The sequence below is a fragment of the Parasteatoda tepidariorum genome, chromosome 10 (genome assembly GCF_982258835.1).
Source record: "Parasteatoda tepidariorum strain Cologne lab strain chromosome 10, Ptep-v5.0, whole genome shotgun sequence".
NCBI classification, from domain to species: Eukaryota; Metazoa; Arthropoda; class Arachnida; order Araneae; family Theridiidae; genus Parasteatoda; species Parasteatoda tepidariorum.
The window spans coordinates 79,010,173-79,028,267 of NC_141764.1; the positions used below are offsets into that span (position 1 = coordinate 79,010,173).

General features: G+C 26.8%; 2 protein-coding genes across 2 annotated transcripts in view; one reads left to right on the forward strand and one right to left on the reverse strand.

Moving 5' to 3' along the window:
• LOC107443610 (uncharacterized) overlaps window positions 1–18,095 on the forward strand; it is a 214,997-nt gene that overhangs the window by 80,967 nt on the left and 115,935 nt on the right. The gene's annotated exons all lie outside the window — the stretch shown is intronic.
• Window positions 6,816–9,969, reverse strand: LOC107443608 (innexin inx2). Its single transcript, XM_016057532.5, has one exon. The coding sequence runs from the start codon at window positions 9,469–9,471 to the stop codon at window positions 8,377–8,379; it is 1,095 nt and encodes a 364-aa protein (XP_015913018.1). The 5' UTR covers window positions 9,472–9,969; the 3' UTR covers window positions 6,816–8,376.

The following is an 18,095-nucleotide window of genomic DNA, read 5'->3' on the forward strand; positions in this document are numbered from 1 at the left end:
TTTTAAACAGTACATTGTTCAGTGCGCAAAATAAAAGACAAATCACCCTGAATAACTTTAATTGTAATGATCGAATCTTCACGTTCTTAGACTCAATCTTATTGGTTAGAGAAGGTGACCTCAAATATGCTAATTAATTAGTGCAGACGACATTTTAAGTTACGAAATAAAATACAAAAACGATATTTCTCCGAATAAACATACTTTATTTCCGACGGATTCGGAATTCTTTGTAGCCGCAGTCTGATTCTGGTAACCACAGTCACGGAAATATGGTCCCAATAGTGTTTTAAGCAAATCCTCGAGAATGTTTTAAGCAAGTTGAAAAAATATTTGCAAACAATTATAAAATGCATTTATCCAAAGATAACTCCACGCATAAAATAACTTTTAGTAAATATTTATTATTTTTTATTGTTTTTCTACTATTAGTTTAAAATTTTAACAAGGTAAAATTGTAAGGTAGGGTAAAATTGTTTTTTTATTGCACGTATGCAATTTTTTCATCATTTTAATGCACATAATTTTTCACTGCAAAATACAAAATTTGGAAGATATCGGTCAATAAAGGCTAAGGAAATTTAAAAATACGACGTTTTTTATTTTGCTCATTGTGCCTCTAAAATTGACTGGAACTTACGTAGAATCCAAAATGTGATATTTTGAAGGAAAAAAAAGGCAATGTTAGTCCATAATTATAATGGTTGTTATGCAGAAAATGCGAACATATATAAAAATAATTGATTAGGAATTAAATATGAAAAGGAAAATAATTATTTCTACCACTTTTTAATTAAACATTATTTTTAAAACTCGTAGGATAATATGGTTATTTAACCTAAATATAAATGTAAAAAAAAAAAAAACTAAAATTGAGCTATTTATTTTGCATTCCATAACTAATTGTTTCAAAATAAACAGACACAAAACCTGATTCTTACATAATTGTTCGCTTAGGATATTTCATTGAAATCTTTTGTAATAATCTATATTAAAACATATAAATTATTGCATAAATAAAAACATTTTTTTTAACATTACATTACACAGCTCTCAATTTTAATATGAATAACATGTCAATACGATGACGTGATAAAATCCACCTAGTTTAATATAATATATATTAATTAATAATGTATATTATTCATGATTTATATACATATTAGTTGTTAATTAATTCATATTAATAGCTTAATATATATTAATTGTTCATTACAGAAAATGCTTATTAAATTAAAAGAATGATTAATTTAGAGAAAATAAGATGCAGTTTATTCATTTAATAATTTTGCTGATGGACTACATTTCGAACTATGACTACATCTCGTGTAAGTTAACATTTAGAAAGTAATTTTTAACTATTTCATTTTTAAAAAAATAGTTGTAGTTAATTAAATAAAACGTAAGTAGTATTTACTACAGCAGCAAACAACTTTATGGAAGCTTTAGAAAACTGTTCACATGTTTGCGTCCAAGTGAAGTGTGAAAAAAAATGAAATAGTAATATTTTGAATGATCAAATTACAAGTGCTTGTCACTAGTAGGAGTGCAAACTACTAGACGAATAATGCTTGACTCAAAAATCAAAGTTCTTTGTCTTCGAAAACAATTCGTTGATTCTTTTAATTTACGATCGAAAAGAAGGGAAATACAAAACCTTTATTGATCCCGAATAAAAAAAAGAGTTCAATAGGCAGGTGTTCAATAAAATATATAGTTATGTTCAGAAACTGTCAAGAATAATAATGGGAAATGCGCATTTAACGCTCAAATGGTGTCGAGCTATAAATTTGTGGACAATTTAATCCGGATTTCTGCGGCGTAGGTGTTCCTTGAAATTTTTTATTGAAAAAAAAAATTAAAAAGGATATGGTGACGTGTATTGTAAAACAGTCTTTTACTTGAAAGTGGTTTTTGAATGGTGATTTTTTGCTGCATTAATCAAATTTATTCACAAAGAAAAAATTCTGGTAAATTTAACGTACTGCATGGTAATGACATTTCTGGTATAAAAAAACTGATTATAAAGTCCAAGTATATGGCCTTTACAAATCGTTCTTTTAGTAATTTTTCCGTTCATATGGTAACGGTTTTTCGAAAATTCTGATTTTCAAAATTATAGTTCTTATTACCAAATATTCAGTAAAAAACTACAAAACTGAAAAGTAAATTTAACCAGGTAAAGGATTGTTTATGCAATACTCTGAAAAATCATAATAAAATTACAAAATTTCGATGCATTTATTAAATTTTATCACATTATAACACTCAATTATTTTATGGTTAATTTAACGATAACCATTACCTAAACGCTTCGGTAAAATTTATCAAGTTTTTTGGTGCTTATATAGAGTCAGAAACACAGTAAATTTAACCATAATCTGGTAATTTTGATCATATTTTTTTCTCAGGGTAATAACTAGATTATATTCAAAATTTATCTATAAATAAATCATTATCCATAAATAATTTATTATCTATCGATCTATAAATAATTTATCTATAAATAACTATTGAAATATTTTCTTTAAAGAAATGTTTCTTGGATTTTACATGCTTGGATTTTTCATTACTTTGATTTACTTGGATAATGTATTTAGAAAGTGGTTTCTTAGATAGTTGATTTAAAAATAAATTATTGGAAAGTATACAAATATATTATTAAACAAATATATTATTAAATAAAATATTTGTTGAACCAAATATATGGGTTTCAATAATTTTGTATTTTAGAAATGAAAGACGGCCATTAATGCCATGTAGGAATGATTAAATGATTTGTTGAGGAAAGAATAAAGCTCTATTAGTTTGCATTTTTGAAGAGAAAAAAATTACATTACAATATTTAAAAAACAGTTTTTAGATTATTAAGTTATTCATAATGCACTACGTGTTAGTAATATTTCTTGACACAGAATGCGTCTTTGGTTTTGGAATTTAGAAGCAAAAACTACATTACATTTAAAATTGGTTATTTACACTTTAAACGGATGATTGAAAAGTTTCTTCCAAATAATGAAGTTTTACATTTAAAAGTTAGCATTTTAAAAGCTACATTATATTTAAAAATAGTTTTTTAAATCATTTATAATACAAAAAAGTGGTTGGAAGAAATGTTGCCAACACAATGCGTCTTTATTTTTTTTAGATTTAAGAATCAATGTTATATTTAAATTTGGTTATTTATGTTATACATAAATGATTAAAAAATTTCTTACTTAAAGAATAAAGATATGCATTAGAAAGTTAGCATTCTAAAAGCAAAGGCTACACTATATTTAAAAAGAAAGTGAGATTACTTATACTACAAATTAGTGACAGAAAGTATTGTTTCAAAATAAATGAATCTCCAATTTTTATTTTAAAAGTAAAAACTGCACTAAACTTAAAAACAGTTTTTTAGAGAATTAATACTACAAATAAGTGATTGAAAGTTTTGTCGCCTAATAAATTCCCATTCATGTTCTTGGATCATAGAATCAAACGATAAATTATTATCGTGTATTTAAAGAAAATGAATTAACATTTCAAGCTATAAATGAATTATAAACGATAATAAAATTTTGATTAATGAAATTATGCCCTGAATAAAAAATTTAGTGAGATTACAAAAAGAATACACCTTTATTATTTTAATGAATTGTATTGTACTTAGAAGCAATCAATTAGGTAGTTAAAAATATAAAGGAGTGATTGAAAGATTGTTACTAGAAGAATGTAGCTGTATTATTATTATTATTTATTTATTTCCAATGGCTGAGGCTATAGAAGCCCATTGCACCGCAAAAGGAGATCGAAACAAAAATAGAAAAATAACATGAAAAATAATTATTTGAATATTATTATTACTACGGAAATTTAGAAGAAAAAACAACATTATGTTTAAAAACAGATAATTAAATCAAAACTAAAATAAATATATTTTAATATTAAATGGGCCAAACAAAAATCTGATAGTGTTATATTTGAGTTGCACTCTAATTTAATAAACATGAGAGATTCTTGGTACAGAAATACAACATATTTATAATGCGAAAAAAACTTTTTTAAAAAGTTGGTCCCATATTCAACTAACTTGAAAAATATTTAGGCTTTCCGGAATTATATTTCTCTCTAAAATTTATTCTGGGTTGCTAAACTTTCACTTTTTGTCAAAAATTTCAATTGTAGTTTTTTAAAAAAATATGAGATCAAATTTTCAAAAACATTTTGATTAAATATATTTTTAAAATTTGTAAAGGCATCAGTTCAGAAATATGAATGTTAGAATATAAAGTCACGGTAAGAAAAGTTATTTTCAATTTTCAATAATTATTATGTAAATGCGTAAGATAAGTTTTTATGCAGTTTCAGAGAGATCTCAATATTTTTCAATTTGTCTATATTTTTTGGTTAACATGTGACTACAGTAACAACTTTTGTCAACTTAAAACTTCTTATTTAAATAAAGGTTTTTCTTTGCTATATTAATTTTTGACGTTATTGAAAATTCTAAATTTATTTTAGATTCTTTTAAATAATATATTGAAAAATCCCAGAATATCTATAGAAAAAACAGTTAAAATATTATAATTTTAAACCCAGACTTTTATGCATGTTTTTTTTATTCATAATATGTTTTTTTTTTGTTTTGGTTTATATAAAGCAAACATATGCAGTACTGTCAAAAATAGAAGATGAATTAGTAATTTTCTAAAAATAGGAACTCCTTTTTTATAATTGAAAAACGGTTCAAATACAAAAAATGTTACAATTTCGTATTTTTCAAGTTATTTAATAAAAAGTTGTTACAATTAGAACAAACACAACCAAAAAATATCAAATTCACCATTATTTTGATAATGATTTTCTTCTAATAAACAATCAATAGAAAGAAAAAAAATGATTATTCTTCACTGTGTGTGTTAAAACAGATGGAGATTCTTTGAAAAAAAGTTTCGAAGAAAAAAGCATATTTTTTAAAACGTAAGAAAACATGTTTGAAAGTAATATGTTCTTTAGACTGAAATAAAATCAATTAATTGAGATAAATAAAATAAAAGCTCTTTAAGGGAATTGAATAACAATTTATGGAATTCATGGTGTTGCGTAGTTCTAGATTACCCCCAAAACACCGTATTGAAATGGCATTTTTTTAATCAAGTAATACATAAAATAATTTTTTTTCATATGTTATTCTGATTTTATAAACATGTTTGGTAAACATTATTTTCGAAAGCAAAAGTTGTACTAGTTGATAATAGTTATTTATCAATGAGAAATGTAATAGAACTAATGATAAAAGATAACAAGAAGACTTTTAATTGAATTAAAGTCCAAATAAATACATCACTTAATAAAGTATGAAAATATGATAAAAATATGAAAAGTAATAGTTATGTGTCAAAATTTAATAATCCTTATTATTTTCAATTAAAAATCTATTAATTATATAGCATAGATGTTTTCACTTTCTTATATGGAAAAAAAACGAATTCCACTAATTTAACTTTTATATTTTGTATAAGGTAGACTGTAAAAAAATTGCTGTATAGCAGCCACAATTTTTGGTGTTGATGTAAATAAAATTTTTCGCAGTACATGTATAAAAATTTTTATTTACTTTTTCACTGTTATTGTTTCATTTATTTATTTATCGTTTGCTCGTTTATTGACAACACATATTTTCACGCGCATTCGCATCAACTAAATGGTTTCGTTGTAAAAAAGCACATTTAATGTATATTCGCACTAATTTTTTCAAACAATTGTTATTTTGTCAATTTTAGATAATTTTTTGCACGATAACCACCACAGTTACTGCACTTACAAATGTATTTGGATTACCATGACTCCGAAAACGGTGGAAACTACACGCCAAAATTTTTACAGTACATATGGAAAAAAGAATGTTTTAAAATATTGATAAATTGCTAGAAAATGATTCTGTGAGAAACAGATTCTTGGAATCATTTTTTTAGACTTAAAATCTGAAATAGGGTACTTTCAAGCACTTTGGCATGTTAAACAATATGGTTCTTTTTAAGTTGTTAAAAGTTGGGCAAAACTTTTTAATTATATATATATATATATATATATATATATATATATATATATTATTATAATTTAGTCGCATAAACGGAAAAATTATGCGACTATAATGATTAAATAAAAGTACTAAATTTTCTTGAATACATATGTGTTTCAGAAACGTGCAAAATTCCAACAATGCAGAATTTATTTAAAATAATGACTTAAAGTAGTAATTGCTTAAAGTAATAAAGAACTGAATATTTGTTTTAGCCAAACAAACGAATCACTTCACTTTAAATAAAACATTAAAATACATATGTGATAAACGAAAGTTCTGTATAAGACTTAAAATACGATTATAAATTTTGATAAAGTTTATTCTCATTTTGAAATTTATTAGTCAAAAGATCACTATAAAAAGATTTCCTATAGTTTTTTTATATATTCGTAAAAAACTATTGTATAAAAAATAATTGAGCATTTTTATTTTTATGAGACAACGTATTGAATTAATTAAATGTTTCAATAGTGATTTCGTTAAATAGTGATTAACGTACACTTAAGAAAGAAATCTTTCATAAAATTATTGAATATTTGCAATTAACAGTTGTCATTTAATTTATTCTCTTTGATTTAATTTACTTTTAAAAGTTTATAATTTAAGTTTAACCATCGCAGCATTATTGCAGCAGAAATAGACAGGAAAGTAAAATAGCGGTGTTTAAAAATATTATTTTCTTTGGAAGAGGGAACAGTTCATTTTCTAAAAGAAGGTATAATGCTGAAGTGAGCAGAGTTTGATATTTTACAATTTATATTCATTTATTTTATACATACAATTTATTTTATACATACAATTTATTTTTTACAACAATAACATAACAAAAATAAACGGCTTAGCAAAATTATGACCTTTATTTGAACACATAGAAATATGTATGATATTCAAAATTTTCTGTAACAATGATATCACTTTCCTCATCACTGAACAAAAAGTGTCTAATATCCAACATAAGTTACAATATTGTTTTAGTAAAAGCTTTTTTCAATCAACAAAACATTAATATTGATAGTCATACTTATAATTTATAAATTCAGCTCTGTTTAATAAAATCTAAAATAATTTTTCTTTAAAAAAAATATACGAAAATAGCAAGTACAGAAAAATATATTTACACTTTTGTCAAAGCAAGAGCATAGCATTTATTTTATTGAAAATTAATTATCACATTATTCAATTAAAAATAAATTAATTTTGCTTCAAATTAATAACATAGCTTAGGATGAATAATAAGATTTAAAAAAGCTTAAATTAAAGAGTTAATAAAACATTTAAGATAACATAATAAATTTTATAATGCAACGTTTTCTTTATAATAATTTATGTCATATTAACGTGTGTTAACTTTGTAGCGAACTATAGACAACTTGGTGTCAGTAGATGGTTTCTTTATATTCATTATTACAGAAATATAATGAAAAGTTTTCAGTATCAAGTTATGTATGAAAGAAACTTTAAACAGCATGAATCGAAATTTTTATAACCAAAAAACAACAAATTAATATTATAATTCAAATATGAGAAAGTAAAATACTATTCTGGATTATGGGATAGTAAAATTTCCCGAGATATTTTGGCAAGATAAAATTGTGCGAATTAAACTTGAATTCTTCAATGTTTAAACTGATAGATAAACGAAAATATCAGTTCAAAATATTTTTAGCAATACTAGAATATATTAATGGAATTATGCTAATATGATAAATTAGTTAGCAATAATGATTAATAAGAGTTAAAATTGTTTAAATTAGAGTGTTAATAAAATATTTAAGAAAACATAATAGTTTATGTAATGTAAAATTTTCTTGCTAAATTATTTATGTATTATTAAGATGTGTTAACTTTGTATTAAAAGGAACTTTGTTGTGAATTATTAATTTATATTAATAGCTTAATATATATTAATTGGTTATTAAAGAAAACGAGTATTGAATGACAAGAATAATTAATTTAAAATAAGTGAGATGCAGTTTATTCATTTAATAATTTTGTTGATTAAATTTGAATCAGTTAGTATTTTTTCCGCAAACATTTTACTATATAAGAAACTGATTAATAATAATATTCATAAGGAAAAAAAAATAACTGGATTTATGAATTTTAAAGTTTAATATACAGTACTTATGTTTGCACACTGACACAAAATAAAATAATAAAAATGAACACATATAATACTTACACATGCACTCAAATTATGAAATATAAAAATATCCATGAATGACGAACAAATTATCCAGAACCTTCACAAAACACTCTAACACCAATTGCAAATGAAAATAATATAGAAAACAGTAGCATATATATTAGGCTTCAGCTATATCGTTAAAATGTTTACCATCAATTCTTCTCGATAATTCTGACATAAAATCTTTGAAATGAAGGGAATGTAAATTTTTCGCCAACAAATAAATGATAAACCAATCTCCGAATTTGCATTTTCTTAACACGATTTCGATGTGCTCATCCTTAGCCAATCCCGCTCTTGGTTTTAATGTCTTGAAGCGAGCTTCATAGGACATGTAGAGCAGAAATCTGTAAACGAGAGCTATGCAAGAGACCACAGCAAGCACCACGTACCAAAACCAGAGGAAAACATAAATCTTTTCATTGATTATATTAATTGGGAGGATGCACATAGCATCGTGCTTCTGGACATCTCCAGATGAACCGTACCTGTGGAAAGTACATTTGGACAACCTCGGGAAAACTCTTATCATCGGATCATAGCGCACAGCCCAATCCCAGTCACTAAATTTAACAACATCTGAGCCATAAGTTGAAAAAGTTCCACCGAGGAATGTGTCCATCAAATACATCTGCCCAATGACATTGATGACGTTAAGAGCTTCAGCGAGAGAGTACAAAGCAATGTAGTTTTCATTGCGGTTAAACGTCGCCACAACATAATCCACAAGCAGCTTCATGTTGCTTTCCTTTTTATCAGCACCTAAAACAGGATTATTCAAATCGAGAATCATCGCTTTAATCCTTCCAGATTCCATGCATTTCCAGAAATAGCGGGGGACATAAAAAAAGATGGCTTGTAGAAACAAAACAAAGCATACCCACTGGTAATATGCATGGTAAGTCCTTGTCTCTCCGGGGGTATATTTATCAACACCAGGATAAGGAATTTCCAGACCTACCTCTTTATCCCAAGCTGTGTCTACACTAAATGTCGAATGTATCCAGCAGTAAGTGTCCAGCACCCTTGTAGGAATGTCATCCTTTGATATGCATGAAATAGGATCACCAATATATTGGCGACTGGTGACCAACAAACTGAAAGCTATCAAAATAGGCAGCGTTACTCTATAATGAAGTCTAAAAGCATGATTGTCGATTTCTATGTATTTTATTTTGATCGCCCCTTTAAGGGACGCGAAAAGCTTATCCATATTTAAAGAAGAATATTAGTCCAGCCAGTGTTCGAACGAGATTAGTGCAAGGGAACTGAAGGCAGTGCGAATTCCACAAGTAGCTCTCAACGTGGAAAGAAAACAAACAACTAAAACAAACTCGCCGGACTACAGACGATGGGTCACGTGGATCACTTGTTCTTGGGGCACTGTTCTCATATTTACTTGCTTCTGAGTGATGCGGAATTTTTTGATTTCCAGATTCGGTTACCTCATCGGATGTCCTTTCCGATTTCGTTCTTTTTTCAGCTGATCGGAAAAAGAATATTTTCTTGACGCGGGGATGGGTGAAACGTCGAGTGAAGCCTGATCAAATTAACCTTGCGAGCTAGTGTGAATCAGACAGAATTAGAATATTTTATAATTATCGAAAAATCGAAGCAAAATTCTATGTTTGACTCTGTTTCGCTTCCTCGGCGACACAATTTCTCAGAAATGAGCAACACAGCTGGCATCATGTACTGTGAGCAAATAAAAGCAGACGATTCAGCGTGGAACAAACAGGTGGAATGATTTAGGTGCATTTTATTTTTTTATATTTTATTTCAGCTCTTCTTTAGAAAATTGCAACGTGTAATTTTATTTTATAGCTTTTGGGATGGAATGACGTTTTTAATTCTCATCCACAAAAATATTTTATTTTTAAAGTATTTTTGAAAACAAAAGAAATTCATTGTTTTTAAACCGAATTAATGTGGTAGAATTATGTGATATAAAAATAATGTAACAAAAAAATTGGATATGAAAGTTTTATGAAGAAAAATTAATAATTTTTTTTATGTTTTTTTTTGTTAACAAATATCCGTATATGCAACGATTTTATGTTTGAATAAACAATAAATATTACATTTTACTACAAGCAAGGATTTCGAGTTACAAAAAAATTATAGTTGAAAGTACTCATGAATAAGTAATAACTAGAATATTGAAATGATTTCTACGCTCATTATTTTGTTTTATTATTTTCAGTAAAAGCCTTTTTATTTCTTAAAAATGCGAAAAAATTTATAATCTGCATATGAAGCAAGTAAGGAAAATTTTCATTAAGTTTAATCATTTTATGAATAAATACATTTACAAGCTTGCTTTTTTTTTTAAAAGTTTCAATATTTTTTTTATATTTCTCTTAAATATATACAATGATACAACCTATATTTATTGATAAAATTAAATTATTAATAGCAAAAAAAAATGTTTCGTACGTTTTCCTAAAAATAACATTTTAACATTAACAATTGCGATAACATTTTCGATCATTTCGTTCATGTTCAGTACACATTTTTTATCATTATGTTTAGTTAAACTTTGAGATACTATGAAAAGATAATTTTTACAACATCCCATGTGTGGAGCTTAACGGTAGGTTTTAGAACTAGCAAAGCATTCCTAAGACAGCCCGTTGTGAGCTAAGAGGATTATGGTGGTGAGGCTCCATAATTTTGTAATCAAAGGCATGATTGTCATAATATGAGCAGCATTGCGAACAAGACACCTTCATTTCCCAGACAAGCTGGTAACCATCGATCTGAAGCTGAGCAAACTTCAAGCCATCTCTGAGGAACGAATCCCAGTCCTTCACTTGGATAGTGTCTTTATCCACTGACTTATTAAAGGGTTGACTTCAATGTTGCAAATTAAATTAAGCTATAGCTACGAAATCAGATGCAAAAACGTACTTTCTCTGGATAAATGTATCTCTTTTTGGCTGATTTAGGTTTTCGACTCCCAAAGTATCGGATTATCCACGATATGGAAAACATAATTCCAGTTTAGTTTAGTCGACAGAGCTATAATTTCATTCATCACTGTTTGCAAATTTGCTATAACTTCAATAAGGTCTTAAATTGTGCAGTGTTTCCGTTCAAGATAGAACCCTAATACTGTATTATAAAAATTAATAATTATTAATTTGCACGGTAATATGGTTTGACCGAAATATTATTAGTTATGGCTAATTTGACTCGTGTTATGTTTAAATATTGTCGAACAATGGAGTCTTTTGTATTTCTTATCAATCTATAAAAAAAATGCTATTTAATGAAAAACGCTCAGAAAATTCGGTTTAACATTGTACCATAATATAAACTAAACTTACTAGAACTTTAATCAGGCGTTAAATTATCCCTTGTTTTCATTCAGTTTGAAATACAGTATAGTTTAACCAAATTTACGAAGCATTAATTTGCATGATAATGGAGAGATTTCGCATAGCACTACGATTTCCCGCTAATGGTATTTGTTCTTCCCTGCACATAAGCGAAATTTCACTACAAATCACATCATCGCTAATCGGTTGAGTATAACGTTAGCGTTATGATTGTCAAACGCTATGTAAAATCTCTCTAATATAGATATTTTGACACCGTATTAAGGTTGAAACAAATTTGAGCGATATGGTACAAGACGATACATATTTATAACATTAAGTCAAAAATACCCTCAAAGAAGATGAATTTGTCCTGATACATTATACAAGAATCCGTTTGTCTTCCGCAGTGGGTTCAAAATTACGAGTCTATGCAGATGAATATTTACCACTTCATATCAATTGCGTGACGAGAAAGATAAAATGAAACATAACTCACTGAGAAAGAAAAAATATAGTTACAACTACCAGAATATGGTAAATTTACCGTGTTTGTGGCTCTATGGAAACATCAAAACTCTCGCTGATTTTTACCGATTTGATTTGGTAATGATTTTGTGAAAATTAGCAATAAGTATGCTTTTATAATACGTGAAGAATACGTAATTATTTTATCATGATACTTTAGAGCAGAGTTTCTCACACTTATGACTTTTGTGTGCCCTTTCTAAATTTTTCGTAACGCTGTGTACCACTAATAAAAAAATTAATTTATTTTTTAAAAAAATTGAAAAAAAGAAATTTATAAAAAAATTGAAAAAAAAGTTAAAAGTCACAACTGGCTGTTTACACCACTAATTATTAACTGTTAACTCTGCAAAAAATAGCCAATAGAAAAATATGTAATCGTAAATTTCACGGCTAGCTTTGTTTTTAAGTAAAATTTTTTGAAATTTTCGTTTGTTGCAAGATATTTCGCATAAGAGCGTGCACCCCCGTTTAACTGTTCCCGTACCCCTGGGGGTACGCGTACCACACTTTAGGAAACACTGCTTTAGAGCATAGTAAAAAAAAAATATTTTTTCAGTTAAACTTACTTTACAGTTTTGTATTTTTTATTAAATGTGTGATAATAAGAACTAATTTTGAAAACTAGAATCTCTGATAAACCGGTACCATATGAACGGAAAAACTACGAAATGAATGGTACATTTTCGTTTTATTAACCAGATTTTTTTTTATTTACCAGAAATATCATTATCATGCAGTACGGAAATATTACCAGAATTATTTTCTCCGTTAGGGATTTCTCCTTTGTTTTTGCAATATCTAACCAGATGAAAGAACTGGAAACAGAATATTTACATTTGTATACACTCCCTTGCAAAGTTAACTGGTTTCATCTTACTTTTTTGAATCTATCACGATAAAGAGAGCATTTAACTTCCCTTTGTGATTTGTATTATGCATTCAAAGGCTAAAGTTGTGAAAAGTGGACATATAAAACTGAGCATAATTCTCGCATTCTTAGTTGAATATTTCTTTTATTGTTCACACTTACTTAGTGCTCTTGAGTTTTTTAATTTTTTTTTTAATCATGACTTAGAGTTGATGCAAGAAACCCAATAGCAAAACAAAGATAATTTTAATAACCTCTTACGCACGTCCAACCCTTCCAGTTGACAAAGTGACAGTTATTATGGGTACAATTTGTTGATTGTTTGTTCAATGTCATTTATTGTTTTCTTTTTCTTCTTTTTTTTTTTTTTTTTTGGTTTTAGTTTTTAAAGTTCGTAAATAAACACATTGCCTGTCTGTTAAAAATGCTTTTTTTTAAAGTTTTTTAGCCTCTTAAAAGTTAAAAAATGTACGATTCAAAGAATATTTTAATTTCATTTCCTTTTTATATCCAAAAGGTTTTACTAAGTTTTCTCTTAAAAATCATTTGGTTAAAAACAAAACAAAAACAAAAAAAACTGACAAAACATATTTATTCTTAAAGAATTCATCGCTTAAATTATTTTCCTAACTATTAATTATTGAATAAAAATTAATTTTAATCAAATTTGATTCGCATACTGATTAGATTTCTCACGTATCTTTATTATTAATTATTGTTAATTTATTATTAATTTATTATTAATATATTACTTACTTATTTTTTATTATTAATTCATTATTATTTTTAATTCATTATTATTATTATTAATTAATTATCATTATTATGAATTTATTATTATCATTATTATTAATTTATTATTATCATTATCTTTTTTTTTCTTTCATTATTAATTTATTCTTATCATTATTATAAATTTATTATTATTATTATCTTAAAAAATTAAACGGATGTTTTCCTGCTACTCAAATTGGTTTATCCATGTCTGTCGACTGGAAAAATTAACAACTTGTAAATAGTGCAGTTAATGAATTGTTATTAATTTCTGCGAGCTAAAAAAAAAAATTCAATATTATAATAATACAAATATACAAATATACAAATATTGAAAAAAACATTTTTTATTATTTAATCACTAAATTTAACAAACTTCCAAAAAATGCGTGATTTTAAAAATATATTCACGACAAACGAAAACATTTAAATCTGAACGTGTTTTTATGATAAACGTAAAACTCTTTCAGGCTTTTATATTTCAATTTTTGTATGAAAAATAGGTTAATGTGAATTTTAAATTATCAACAATTCTTATTAAAAACACCAAGTGAAGATGATTTAAAAAATTAAATAATAAATAATTTTACATTAAGATTTCATGAACCTTACATGCTACAAATATAAAAAAATTTTTAAATCATTGCCATCATAAAATTTTATCCTCATTACATTAGAACTTTAACGTGCGTTGCAAAAACTAGTATTTTTATAATTAAGTCTTTATGCAAAAATTAATTGAAATGATATAATAGAAAATTAGCTAAAACTAAAAACAAGGAAAAAATTTCTGATAAAATTACCTCATTGTATGGTAAAAACTATTCCCTTAAAAAAAATAATTCTGGTGATGAAACCAAAATATACGGTATTTAAACCAACCATATGCTCTTATTACCACTCATTTAGTAAAACGTGCTAAACTGAATGGTTAATTTAACCGAATAAATGCTTTTTATGCCATGCTTAAAAGTATCATGATAAAATTACCAAATTCTATCACATTTTAACACGTATTTTAAAATAACATTTTTTGTAATTTTAAACTCTTAATCAAAGCCATTCGGTAAAAATTACAGTACTTTCTGATGTTACCATAGAGCCAAAAATACAGTAAATATTATTATATTGTTGCACCCTTGACCACATTGTTTTTTCTCAGAGGTATAATTTCATTTTGTCAGAATCTACATAAAATATGCATTTCAGCTTTTGGCGACAAAATATATTTGTAATGTTAATTTTTAAGACGTTAAAATGAAATGCATTTTATTTTATTTAGCGGAATTCAAATTAACAAGGGCTACAAATGAGAGAAGAAGAAAAAACAAATCCTAAGCACTTAAAATTCAAGTGAGAATTTACAATCCCATAAACACATATTATCCTTTATAAAAACTTTTGACTTGTCTGGTCTTGCTAGTATGTCCTATATATAGAACCAACTAAATTGGAAGAAGCGCACTTATAATGCTGCGGTGTTACTTATTATTGTAATAAGAAAGCAGAATAAAATCGTCTGCGTATCTTAAGAGTTACGGAAATGCGTTTTGGCAACGTGACAGAGTAGGTATAAGAAATTTCCATCATCTTTTTACCCAAAGCGGAAGAAAATGCGTTAAACCTGCTTGGACCGTCTTTTGGAGGAAGGCCAATCCGAAAAAGAATAAAAAATATATATATTAAAACGGAAAAAAAAATCTTGGAATTAGTTGACCTTTAAATACCACTCCCAATGAGCTTGTGTATCGTTTGCTCATTTTTCATTTGGTTATTAATAATGGGAAACAATAATTAGGAAAGGGCCAAATATTCTTTTTTGCCCCTTTAAGTAGTAAAAGTGACTCACACGAGCAATTATCTTTATTCAACGAGTGAAATTGTGATATGAACTGTAAAACCTGTAATTATCGGAATTAGTAACACCGGGTGATAATTATTTTTTACATTTTGTTCAATTCAGAACGATGTAGCTCGTTTATTCTATAACTTATAGCATTTAGGATTGAAAAGGAATAAAATAATCACCTATCCTTAAATTTGAATGCTTTAAATGTTTTGTCAAAAAGCTTTGATTAATTTTTCACAATTAGAAATTTGATTATTTGTATCATTTATCTGAGTTATTGGAATTAGTAACCCCGGATGATAATTATTTTTAATTTTTCGACTATGTAGAACTATGCAGCTCATTTGTTATAAAATTTATTGAACATATTAAATTTTCCCTTTAATTATAATTGTAATAATTACTAATAATAATTGTCGTTTAATAAGTTTGAGTATCTGAATAAGTTGAATATTTGAATAAGCTTATTGTTTTAATGCTTATTTTGTTAAAAATTAAAATGTCTGGAATATTTCTAGATAATAATTTAATTAATAATTACACTAAAAATTTCTTTTTGCTTTAATGAGAAGTTTAAGGGAAACTATGAACTAATATGTTTTCACAATTGTATTTTCATAACTTTGTTATGATTTCTCACAGTTGGGATTATTCGATATTAAATTTCGTTATCAATAAAAGTGATTTTCCAATATTAGATGAAAATGAAGGTGAATTTACTTTTCACACCTGATAGTATATATTTAGACAGTTTACATTTGAGATTTGGAGAAAAAATTATTTGCTTATTTCAATTTTGAGACCAAAACTGGAATTTTTTTTTTCAATGGCAGGCACTGAATTTGAATCTTTGCCTATACTATGCCAGAATTGTTGCTCAATTCGCGTTACCCCCAAAACTGGAATATAAAATTCGTTAAAGGGTTTTAAATTTTCATTTCCTTGTTTTCTGTTTTTTGTCCTATCCATTTAATTTGTTCCAAATAAAACAGATTTTATTTTTAGGTTTAACTTTTTCTTATGCTCTTTTTCGGAAATAAACAAAAAACTTGCCAAGTTGCAAAATTTATAAGAAATTTAAAAAATTTTAATTGCACTTACCCTTTGTTTATGCTTCTAAGAAATCCCAAGAAAAAGTTTTGTCTATTCACAATGGAATCCGAAAACAGCAATAGCAGAGATAGTCAACAAGAAAAAATTCTTGCCGTGTTAGTTAAAAATATTCACGCGATAATAAAACACATCGAAAAAAGTATGATCTAAACTGCCAGAATATGGTAAAATTTACCGTGTTTCTGGCTCTTTGGAAACACCAAAAGGCACGGTAATTTTTACCGAATCGCTTTGGTAATGGTTTTGTTAAAATTAACAATAAAACATTATTTTATAATATGAATGACTTCGCAGCGTAAGGAGGGATCATCTGGCTGCTAAAGTACCTGAACTGAGAAAAATTGTCAAGGCTACCAAAATATGGTAAACTTTAGAGAGTTTCTGGCTCTATGGGAACACCATAATATTCCATAATTTTTACCAAACGCTTTGATATTGATTTTGATAAAATTAACAATAAAATATGATTTTATAATGGATGATAAAATTTGTTAATTTTATCATGATTTCTTAAATCATGACAAAAAATCCTTTTATTCGTATAAATTTACTTTTCAGTTTTCTATTCATTACTAAATGTGTGGTAGTTAAAACTATAATTTTGAGAACCAGAATTTACGGTAAATTGCTTCAATACGAACTGAAAAATTAACAAATGAATGATTTAAATACCGTATATTTAAGTTAACCAAAATAATTTTTTTTTTATCAGAACAGTCAGTACTATACAGTTACGTAATTTAACCAGAATTGTTTTGTCAGTGGGTATATGTCAGAATTTGTTTAATTAAATTTTTACATGTAATCAACAGAGCGTCATAAGGCGTTAAGACCGTGGTAGGAAACCATGGATTCAGTGCAATATTTATATTGCACTGAATCCACTATTATCTATTTGCTTCAAGATAGGAAAAGTAACTTTTGGTATGTTTTACTCTAATAAGCAAGTATGCAAAGATACAAAAAAGGAACTATTTAAAAAAAATATATATATATATGTTGTTGGTTGGTTGTTGTTAATTTACGTCGCACTAGAGCTGCACAATGGGCTATTGGCGACGGTCTGGGCAGTGGCGTAGCGAGGGGGGAGCAAGGGGGGGGCATCATGCCCCGGGCGCTACACACAAAGGGGCGCCAAATGGTCAGCAAAACAAAAAAAATTGTTGGATAATTTTTATTTTTATTATAATTTATTTCTGGAAAATATATTTTAAATTTAGTGCCGGTGAAATATAATAAATGTTAATTCGTAAATAAAAAGGAACGCTAATCCAACTGTAATAATATATTCATAATAGAAATGACACGTCTTTTCCACTGGGCTGACTCGACCTGTGTCTATCAGCACTTCCTTATGGCATCTACGCTGTGTGGTTACATAT